This window comes from Myxine glutinosa, chromosome 9 (assembly GCF_964187855.1).
Source record: "Myxine glutinosa chromosome 9, kmMyxGlut1.1, whole genome shotgun sequence".
NCBI classification, from domain to species: domain Eukaryota; kingdom Metazoa; phylum Chordata; class Myxini; order Myxiniformes; family Myxinidae; genus Myxine; species Myxine glutinosa.
Window position 1 is genome coordinate 73,059,882 of NC_136269.1, and position 12,421 is coordinate 73,072,302.

At 35.9% G+C, this 12,421-nt stretch overlaps 1 protein-coding gene across 1 annotated transcript in view; it reads left to right on the forward strand.

Moving 5' to 3' along the window:
- LOC144893724 (cadherin-15-like) overlaps window positions 1-12,421 on the forward strand; it is a 180,160-nt gene that overhangs the window by 17,861 nt on the left and 149,878 nt on the right. The window contains exon 3 of the mRNA XM_078785104.1: window positions 11,171-11,326. Coding sequence (XP_078641230.1) covers window positions 11,171-11,326 — 156 coding nt within the window. The remainder of the gene's footprint in view (window positions 1-11,170; window positions 11,327-12,421) is intronic.

Consider the following 12,421-nt stretch of genomic DNA (forward strand, 5'->3'; position numbering starts at 1 on the left):
ACTCGTATCAAGTACTCTGATGGAAAAGAAGTCATCAAAATGATGACTCGTATCAAGTACTCCAATGGAAAATAAGTCATCAAAATGATGACTCCTATCAAGTACTCTAATGGAAAAGAAGTCATCAAAATGATGACTCATATCAAGTACTCTAATGGAAAAGAAGTCATCAAAATGATGACTCATATCAAGTACTCTAATGGAAAAGAAGTCATCAAAATGATGACTTGTATCAAGTACTCTAATGGAAAAGAAGTCATCAAAATGATGACTCCTATGAAGTACTCTCATGGAAAAGAAGTCATCAAAATGATGACTCATATCAAGTACTCTAATGGAAAAGAAGTCATCAAAATGATGACTTGTATCAAGTACTCCAATGGAAAATAAGTCATCAAAATGATGACTCCTATCAAGTACTCTAATGGAAAAGAAGTCATCAAAATGATGACTCATATCAAGTACTCTAATGGAAAATAAGTCATCAAAATGATGACTTGTATCAAGTACTCTAATGGAAAAGAAGTCATCAAAATGATGACTCCTATCAAGTACTCTCATGGAAAAGAAGTCATCAAAATGATGACTCCTATCAAGTACTCTAATGGAAAAGAAGTCATCAAAATGATGACTCCTACCAAGTACTCTTATGGAAAAGAAGTCATCAAAATGATGACTCATATCAAGTACTCTCATAGAAAAGAAGTCATCAAAATGATGACTCCTACCAAGTACTCTTATGGAAAAGAAGTCATCAAAATGATGACTCGTATCAAGTACTCTGATGGAAAAGAAGTCATCAAAATGATGACTCGTATCAAGTACTCTGATGGAAAAGAAGTCATCAAAATGATGACTCCTATCAAGTACTCTAATGGAAAAGAAGTCATCAAAATGATGACTCCTATCAAGTACTCTAATGGAAAAGAAGTCATCAAAATTATGACTCCTATCAAGTACTCTAATGGAAAAGAAGTCATCAAAATGATGACTCGTATCAAGTACTCTTACGGAAAGAACTCATCAAAATGATGACTCGTATCAAGTACTCTCATGGAAAAGAACTCATCAAAATGATGACTCGTATCAAGTACTCTGATGGAAAAGAAGTCATCAAAATGATGACTCGTATCAAGTACTCCAATGGAAAATAAGTCATCAAAATGATGACTCGTATCAAGTACTCTGATGGAAAAGAAGTCATCAAAATGATGACTCGTATCAAGTACTCCAATGGAAAATAAGTCATCAAAATGATGACTCCTATCAAGTACTCTAATGGAAAAGAAGTCATCAAAATGATGACTCATATCAAGTACTCTAATGGAAAAGAAGTCATCAAAATGATTACTTGTATCAAGTACTCTAATGGAAAAGAAGTCATCAAAATGATGACTTGTATCAAGTACTCTAATGGAAAAGAACTCATCAAAATGATGACTTGTATCAAGTACTCTAATGGAAAAGAAGTCATCAAAATGATGACTCGTATCAAGTACTCTCATGGAAAAGAACTCATCAAAATGATGACTCGTATCAAGTACTCTGATGGAAAAGAAGTCATCAAAATGATGACTCGTATCAAGTACTCTCATGGAAAAGAACTCATCAAAATGATGACTCGTATCAAGTACTCTGATGGAAAAGAAGTCATCAAAATGATGACTCCTATCAAGTACTCTCATGGAAAAGAACTCATCAAAATGATGACTCCTATCAAGTACTCTCATGGAAAAGAAGTCATCAGAATGATGACTCCTACCAAGTACTCTTATGGAAAAGAAGTCATCAAAATGATGACTCGTATCAAGTACTCTCATGGAAAAGAAGTCATCAAAATGATGACTCCTACCAAGTACTCTTATGGAAAAGAAGTCATCAAAATGATGACTCCTACCAAGTACTCTTATGGAAAAGAACTCATCAAAATGATGACTCGTATCAAGTACTCTCATAGAAAAGAAGTCATCAAAATGATGACTCCTACCAAGTACTCTTATGGAAAAGAAGTCATCAAAATGATGACTCGTATCAAGTACTCTGATGGAAAAGAAGTCATCAAAATGATGACTCGTATCAAGTACTCTCATGGAAAAGAAGTCATCAAAATGATGACTCCTACCAAGTACTCTTATGGAAAAGAAGTCATCAAAATGATGACTCGTATCAAGTACTCTCATAGAAAAGAAGTCATCAAAATGATGACTCCTACCAAGTACTCTTATGGAAAAGAAGTCATCAAAATGATGACTCGTATCAAGTACTCTGATGGAAAAGAAGTCATCAAAATGATGACTCGTATCAAGTACTCTGATGGAAAAGAAGTCATCAAAATGATGACTCCTATCAAGTACTCTAATGGAAAAGAAGTCATCAAAATGATGACTCCTATCAAGTACTCTAATGGAAAAGAAGTGATCAAAATTATGACTCCTATCAAGTACTCTAATGGAAAAGAAGTCATCAAAATGATGACTCGTATCAAGTACTCTTACGGAAAGAACTCATCAAAATGATGACTCGTATCAAGTACTCTCATGGAAAAGAACTCATCAAAATGATGACTCGTATCAAGTACTCTGATGGAAAAGAAGTCATCAAAATGATGACTCGTATCAAGTACTCCAATGGAAAATAAGTCATCAAAATGATGACTCTTAACAAGTACTCTAATGGAAAAGAAGTCATCAAAATGATGACTCATATCAAGTACTCTAATGGAAAAGAACTCATCAAAATGATGACTCGTATCAAGTACTCTGATGGAAAAGAAGTCATCAAAATGATGACTCGTATCAAGTACTCCAATGGAAAATAAGTCATCAAAATGATGACTCCTATCAAGTACTCTAATGGAAAAGAAGTCATCAAAATGATGACTCGTATCAAGTACTCTCATGGAAAAGAACTCATCAAAATGATGACTCGTATCAAGCACTCTGATGGAAAAGAAGTCATCAAAATGATGACTCGTATCAAGTACTCTAATGGAAAAGAAGTCATCAAAATGATGACTCATATCAAGTACTCTAATGGAAAAGAAGTCATCAAAATGATGACTCGTATCAAGTACTCTCATGGAAAAGAACTCATCAAAATGATGACTCGTATCAAGTACTCTGATGGAAAAGAAGTCATCAAAATGATGACTCGTATCAAGTACTCCAATGGAAAATAAGTCATCAAAATGATGACTCCTATCAAGTACTCTAATGGAAAAGAAGTCCTCAAAATGATGACTCATATCAAGTACTCTAATGGAAAAGAAGTCATCAAAATGATGACTTGTATCAAGTACTCTAATGGAAAAGAAGTCATCAAAATGATGACTTGTATCAAGTACTCTAATGGAAAAGAACTCATCAAAATGATGACTTGTATCAAGTACTCTAATGGAAAAGAAGTCATCAAAATGATGACTCCTACCAAGTACTCTTATGGAAAAGAAGTCATCAAAATGATGACTCCTACCAAGTACTCTTATGGAAAAGAACTCATCAAAATGATGACTCGTATCAAGTACTCTCATAGAAAAGAAGTCATCAAAATGATGACTCCTACCAAGTACTCTTATGGAAAAGAAGTCATCAAAATGATGACTCGTATCAAGTACTCTGATGGAAAAGAAGTCATCAAAATGATGACTCCTACCAAGTACTCTTATGGAAAAGAAGTCATCAAAATGATGACTCGTATCAAGTACTCTGATGGAAAAGAAGTCATCAAAATGATGACTCGTATCAAGTACTCTCATAGAAAAGAAGTCATCAAAATGATGACTCGTATCAAGTACTCTGATGGAAAAGAAGTCATCAAAATTATGACTCGTATCAAGTACTCTCATAGAAAAGAAGTCATCAAAATGATGACTCCTACCAAGTACTCTTATGGAAAAGAAGTCATCAAAATGATGACTCGTATCAAGTACTCTGATGGAAAAGAAGTCATCAAAATGATGACTCCTATCAAGTACTCTAATGGAAAAGAAGTCATCAAAATGATGACTCCTATCAAGTACTCTAATGGAAAAGAAGTCATCAAAATTATGACTCCGATCAAGTACTCTAATGGAAAAGAAGTCATCAAAATGATGACTCGTATCAAGTACTCTTACGGAAAAGAACTCATCAAAATGATGACTCGTATCAAGTACTCTCATGGAAAAGAACTCATCAAAATGATGACTCGTATCAAGTACTCTGATGGAAAAGAAGTCATCAAAATGATGACTCCTATCAAGTACTCTGATGGAAAAGAAGTCATCAAAATGATGACTCCTATCAAGTACTCTAATGGAAAAGAACTCATCAAAATGATGACTCGTATCAAGTACTCTCATGGAAAAGAACTCATCAAAATGATGACTCCTATCAAGTACTCTGATGGAAAAGAAGTCATCAAAATGATGACTCCTATCAAGTACTCTAATGGAAAAGAAGCCATCAAAATGATGACTCGTATCAAGTACTCTCATGGAAAAGAACTCATCAAAATGATGACTCGTATCAAGTACTCTTACGGAAAAGAACTCATCAAAATGATGACTCGTATCAAGTATTCTCATGGAAAAGAACTCATCAAAATGATGACTCGTATCAAGTACTCCAATGGAAAATAAGTCATCAAAATGATGACTCTTATCAAGTACTCTAATGGAAAAGAAGTCATCAAAATGATGACTCATATCAAGTACTCTAATGGAAAAGAACTCATCAAAATGATGACTTGTATCAAGTACTCTGATGGAAAAGAAGTCATCAAAATGATGACTCGTATCAAGTACTCTCATGGAAAAGAACTCATCAAAATGATGACTCGTATCAAGTACTCTGATGGAAAAGAAGTCATCAAAATGATGACTCGTATCAAGTACTCCAATGGAAAATAAGTCATCAAAATGATGACTCCTATCAAGTACTCTAATGGAAAAGAAGTCATCAAAATGATGACTCATATCAAGTACTCAAATGGAAAAGAAGTCATCAAAATGATGACTTGTATCAAGTACTCTGATGGAAAAGAAGTCATCAAAATGATGACTCCTATCAAGTACTCTCATGGAAAAGAAGTCATCAAAATGATGACTCCTATCAAGTACTCTAATGGAAAAGAAGTCATCAAAATGATGACTCCTACCAAGTACTCTTATGGAAAAGAAGTCATCAAAATGATGACTCGTATCAAGTACTCTGATGGAAAAGAAGTCATCAAAATGATGACTCGTATCAAGTACTCTCATGGAAAAGAAGTCATCAAAATGATGACTCCTACCAAGTACTCTTATGGAAAAGAAGTCATCAAAATGATGACTCGTATCAAGTACTCTCATAGAAAAGAAGTCATCAAAATGATGACTCCTACCAAGTACTCTTATGGAAAAGAAGTCATCAAAATGATGACTCGTATCAAGTACTCTCATAGAAAAGAAGTCATCAAAATGATGACTCCTACCAAGTACTCTTATGGAAAAGAAGTCATCAAAATGATGACTCGTATCAAGTACTCTGATGGAAAAGAAGTCATCAAAATGATGACTCGTATCAAGTACTCTGATGGAAAAGAAGTCATCAAAATGATGACTCCTATCAAGTACTCTCATGGAAAAGAAGTCATCAAAATGATGACTCCTACCAAGTACTCTTATGGAAAAGAAGTCATCAAAATGATGACTCCTACCAAGTACTCTTATGGAAAAGAAGTCATCAAAATGATGACTCGTATCAAGTACTCTGATGGAAAAGAAGTCATCAAAATGATGACTCGTATCAAGTACTCTCATGGAAAAGAAGTCATCAAAATGATGACTCCTACCAAGTACTCTTATGGAAAAGAAGTCATCAAAATGATGACTCGTATCAAGTACTCTCATGGAAAAGAAGTCATCAAAATGATGACTCCTACCAAGTACTCTTATGGAAAAGAAGTCATCAAAATGATGACTCGTATCAAGTACTCTCATAGAAAAGAAGTCATCAAAATGATGACTCCTACCAAGTACTCTTATGGAAAAGAAGTCATCAAAATGATGACTCGTATCAAGTACTCTGATGGAAAAGAAGTCATCAAAATGATGACTCGTATCAAGTACTCTGATGGAAAAGAAGTCATCAAAATGATGACTCCTATCAAGTACTCTAATGGAAAAGAAGTCATCAAAATGATGACTCCTATCAAGTACTCTAATGGAAAAGAAGTGATCAAAATTATGACTCCTATCAAGTACTCTAATGGAAAAGAAGTCATCAAAATGATGACTCGTATCAAGTACTCTTACGGAAAGAACTCATCAAAATGATGACTCGTATCAAGTACTCTCATGGAAAAGAACTCATCAAAATGATGACTCGTATCAAGTACTCTGATGGAAAAGAAGTCATCAAAATGATGACTCGTATCAAGTACTCCAATGGAAAATAAGTCATCAAAATGATGACTCTTAACAAGTACTCTAATGGAAAAGAAGTCATCAAAATGATGACTCATATCAAGTACTCTAATGGAAAAGAACTCATCAAAATGATGACTCGTATCAAGTACTCTGATGGAAAAGAAGTCATCAAAATGATGACTCGTATCAAGTACTCCAATGGAAAATAAGTCATCAAAATGATGACTCCTATCAAGTACTCTAATGGAAAAGAAGTCATCAAAATGATGACTCGTATCAAGTACTCTCATGGAAAAGAACTCATCAAAATGATGACTCGTATCAAGCACTCTGATGGAAAAGAAGTCATCAAAATGATGACTCGTATCAAGTACTCTAATGGAAAAGAAGTCATCAAAATGATGACTCATATCAAGTACTCTAATGGAAAAGAAGTCATCAAAATGATGACTCGTATCAAGTACTCTCATGGAAAAGAACTCATCAAAATGATGACTCGTATCAAGTACTCTGATGGAAAAGAAGTCATCAAAATGATGACTCGTATCAAGTACTCCAATGGAAAATAAGTCATCAAAATGATGACTCCTATCAAGTACTCTAATGGAAAAGAAGTCCTCAAAATGATGACTCATATCAAGTACTCTAATGGAAAAGAAGTCATCAAAATGATGACTTGTATCAAGTACTCTAATGGAAAAGAAGTCATCAAAATGATGACTTGTATCAAGTACTCTAATGGAAAAGAACTCATCAAAATGATGACTTGTATCAAGTACTCTAATGGAAAAGAAGTCATCAAAATGATGACTCCTACCAAGTACTCTTATGGAAAAGAAGTCATCAAAATGATGACTCCTACCAAGTACTCTTATGGAAAAGAACTCATCAAAATGATGACTCGTATCAAGTACTCTCATAGAAAAGAAGTCATCAAAATGATGACTCCTACCAAGTACTCTTATGGAAAAGAAGTCATCAAAATGATGACTCGTATCAAGTACTCTGATGGAAAAGAAGTCATCAAAATGATGACTCCTACCAAGTACTCTTATGGAAAAGAAGTCATCAAAATGATGACTCGTATCAAGTACTCTGATGGAAAAGAAGTCATCAAAATGATGACTCGTATCAAGTACTCTCATAGAAAAGAAGTCATCAAAATGATGACTCGTATCAAGTACTCTGATGGAAAAGAAGTCATCAAAATTATGACTCGTATCAAGTACTCTCATAGAAAAGAAGTCATCAAAATGATGACTCCTACCAAGTACTCTTATGGAAAAGAAGTCATCAAAATGATGACTCGTATCAAGTACTCTGATGGAAAAGAAGTCATCAAAATGATGACTCCTATCAAGTACTCTAATGGAAAAGAAGTCATCAAAATGATGACTCCTATCAAGTACTCTAATGGAAAAGAAGTCATCAAAATTATGACTCCGATCAAGTACTCTAATGGAAAAGAAGTCATCAAAATGATGACTCGTATCAAGTACTCTTACGGAAAAGAACTCATCAAAATGATGACTCGTATCAAGTACTCTCATGGAAAAGAACTCATCAAAATGATGACTCGTATCAAGTACTCTGATGGAAAAGAAGTCATCAAAATGATGACTCCTATCAAGTACTCTGATGGAAAAGAAGTCATCAAAATGATGACTCCTATCAAGTACTCTAATGGAAAAGAACTCATCAAAATGATGACTCGTATCAAGTACTCTCATGGAAAAGAACTCATCAAAATGATGACTCCTATCAAGTACTCTGATGGAAAAGAAGTCATCAAAATGATGACTCCTATCAAGTACTCTAATGGAAAAGAAGCCATCAAAATGATGACTCGTATCAAGTACTCTCATGGAAAAGAACTCATCAAAATGATGACTCGTATCAAGTACTCTTACGGAAAAGAACTCATCAAAATGATGACTCGTATCAAGTATTCTCATGGAAAAGAACTCATCAAAATGATGACTCGTATCAAGTACTCCAATGGAAAATAAGTCATCAAAATGATGACTCTTATCAAGTACTCTAATGGAAAAGAAGTCATCAAAATGATGACTCATATCAAGTACTCTAATGGAAAAGAACTCATCAAAATGATGACTTGTATCAAGTACTCTGATGGAAAAGAAGTCATCAAAATGATGACTCGTATCAAGTACTCTCATGGAAAAGAACTCATCAAAATGATGACTCGTATCAAGTACTCTGATGGAAAAGAAGTCATCAAAATGATGACTCGTATCAAGTACTCCAATGGAAAATAAGTCATCAAAATGATGACTCCTATCAAGTACTCTAATGGAAAAGAAGTCATCAAAATGATGACTCATATCAAGTACTCAAATGGAAAAGAAGTCATCAAAATGATGACTTGTATCAAGTACTCTGATGGAAAAGAAGTCATCAAAATGATGACTCCTATCAAGTACTCTCATGGAAAAGAAGTCATCAAAATGATGACTCCTATCAAGTACTCTAATGGAAAAGAAGTCATCAAAATGATGACTCCAATCAAGTACTCTAATGGAAAAGAAGTCATCAAAATGATGACTCCTATCAAGTACTCTAATGGAAAAGAAGTCATCAAAATGATGACTCCTATCAAGTACTCTAATGGAAAAGAAGTCATCAAAATGATGACTCCTATCAAGTACTCTAATGGAAAAGAAGTCATCAAAATGATGAATCGTATCAGGTACTCGAATGGAAAAGAAGTCATAAAAATGATGACTCGTATCAAGTACTCTGATGGAAAAGAAGTCATCAAAATGATGACTCCTATCAAGTACTCTGATGGAAAAGAAGTCATCAAAATGATGACTCCTATCAAGTACTCTAATGGAAAAGAACTCATCAAAATGATGACTCGTATCAAGTACTCTCATGGAAAAGAACTCATCAAAATGATGACTCGTATCAAGTACTCTGATGGAAAAGAAGTCATCAAAATGATGACTCCTATCAAGTACTCTGATGGGAAAGAAGTCATCAAAATGATGACTCCTATCAAGTACTCTAATGGAAAAGAACTCATCAAAATGATGACTCGTATCAAGTACTCTCATGGAAAAGAACTCATCAAAATGATGACTCCTATCAAGTACTCTGATGGAAAAGAAGTCATCAAAATGATGACTCCTATCAAGTACTCTAATGGAAAAGAAGTCATCAAAATGATGACTCGTATCAAGTACTCTCATGGAAAAGAACTCATCAAAATGATGACTCGTATCAAGTACTCTTACGGAAAAGAACTCATCAAAATGATGACTCGTATCAAGTACTCTCATGGAAAAGAACTCATCAAAATGATGACTCGTATCAAGTACTCCAATGGAAAATAAGTCATCAAAATGATGACTCTTATCAAGTACTCTAATGGAAAAGAAGTCATCAAAATGATGACTCATATCAAGTACTCTAATGGAAAAGAACTCATCAAAATGATGACTTGTATCAAGTACTCTGATGGAAAAGAAGTCATCAAAATGATGACTCGTATCAAGTACTCTCATGGAAAAGAACTCATCAAAATGATGACTCGTATCAAGTACTCTGATGGAAAAGAAGTCATCAAAATGATGACTCGTATCAAGTACTCCAATGGAAAATAAGTCATCAAAATGATGACTCCTATCAAGTACTCTAATGGAAAAGAAGTCATCAAAATGATGACTCATATCAAGTACTCTAATGGAAAAGAAGTCATCAAAATGATGACTTGTATCAAGTACTCTGATGGAAAAGAAGTCATCAAAATGATGACTCCTATCAAGTACTCTCATGGAAAAGAAGTCATCAAAATGATGACTCCTATCAAGTACTCTAATGGAAAAGAAGTCATCAAAATGATGACTCCAATCAAGTACTCTCATGGAAAAGAAGTCATCAAAATGATGACTCCTATCAAGTACTCTAATGGAAAAGAAGTCATCAAAATGATGACTCCTATCAAGTACTCTAATGGAAAAGAAGTCATCAAAATGATGAATCGTATCAGGTACTCGAATGGAAAAGAAGTCATAAAAATGATGGCTCATTGTTGACCTAAGAGCTGAGTGACCTGGACATTTTCCATTGAAGTCTCATGATCCCAAGAGATGTGCCTGTAAATTCCTACCAGCAACGAAAACCTTGGGGATAAAACTTGTGTGCATAAATCATAAATCATTGGGGTTTCGTTTACTACTACAATCTGTGCATGTGGAATGCAGAGGAGGCTCCCAGACTGTAAGATGATCAAATGGGGGAACAGGGAGACAGGCACCACCTATGAATGGATGAGTAGCAGAAAGGATGGCATGGGGTATGGCATATTGATGATCAGCTCGATTTGAGATTCAGCTGCTGTCACGTGCCTCTCATCCTCATGGGAGATATATTTGCTCGCTTGGCACTCTTGCTGACGCGTACATGTTGTGAAGATTGCTTCGCAAGGATGATGCCTCATTTTGATCATCACTCTTGTGTTTGTTTGTTACTTACGATGGTTCCCAAGCTGTCTTCTTGAAGGTGCAGATTAATAATCAGCTTGTTGATGCTCAAAATGGCGTCCCACGAGGCCGTAAAGTCACAAACGTGACAGGAGATTTTTACGGGTTGCAGTGTAGATTAGAAGCAGCTGCTTGTGAAGTTTCTGATTTATACCCTCTGCACAGCAAGCTGTCTATCAAAATGTAAGAGTGATCAATATAATGCTTGGGTTCCCGATCACGTGTTACCCTCATCAGTATAGCCCTCACCTGAACTATACTTGTGATCAAACAGGTGAAGTCTGACAAGGAGGTACAAGGAAACATTACCTACAGCATCGAGGGTGCAGGAGTTGACCCGGGCCCCATCGGCCTGTTCAGCATCCGGCTGAACACAGGCAAGATTTTTGTGGAAAAGCCCTTGGATCGGGAAGAGAGAGACTGCTATCAGGTATGGCAACAAGGGAGAACATTCGCTTATTTGGAACAGTATGTTGTTTGCTGCTTGTCATTAAATGTTTCATTCACATTTACAAAGTGAGATTAAAAATATATTCCTGGGTTGATTTTCTAATGTAAAGCGTGAAGCGTAAAGGTTCTTGTTGTGAGTCGATTTTTGAAATGTGCACCCATTGGTCGGACGGCTGCCGGACCCCACCCACATTTATCACTTGACTCCACCCACCATGGCACACAGGCAAAATAATATGACCGCCATTTTGGTTTTCTGGTGGGCCGAAGACATCAGGCCTGTAGGTCACTGCTGATTATACACTGCCCGGGTTTGTTGCATCATATCTCTATTGGCTTTGTTTGCGTCGAGTGTTAGTCACGATGAGGGACGTGAAAATCTAATCATATGCCAAATAAAAATTATTGGTAAGGTTGAATCAATCCCGTCATTATATGTGAAGGATACATGCCCAAACGTTACGCAGTGTAGCAGGTCTGAAGTTTCATATTGTGACGGTTTTGCGACTGGGCCCCCTGGTGAGCACACATCCAAGCACGTAGGTTCCTGAGATAGTTATCTATCTATAATTCCAGTAATCTCTGTCTGTACGTTTGTACGTTTGTACGTTTGTTTGTCTGTGACCGCTGTTTCTCGACAACCACGGGTCCGATATACTTTTAACTTGCCAGGTATATTGCTGGGGACCCGAGGATGTGCCTTTTCAAGGTTTCATATTAATCGGACAAGTACTTACCGAGCTATGGCGATTTAGCCGTTCGCCGTTCGCTTTGGCGTTGCGAATGGACCAAACCATTGCATGTAAATAGAGGGGGGGGTTCTGTGGTCGTTGCGAATGGACCAAACCATTCATGTAAATAGAGGGGGGGGGGTTCTGTGGTCGTTACTGCCACGTGGTTTCAAAGTTTTTTTTTGCTGTTGTTGTTTGCACGCATGTTTTTTTGCACCCACGTACGGGCACGCCCTAGGATGTTTACACACACACACCCCTACACAAATTTTTTTTTTTTTTTTTTTTTGGCAAGGAACGGGCACCCACGTACGGGCACGTCCTAGCTTATATATAGTACGGGC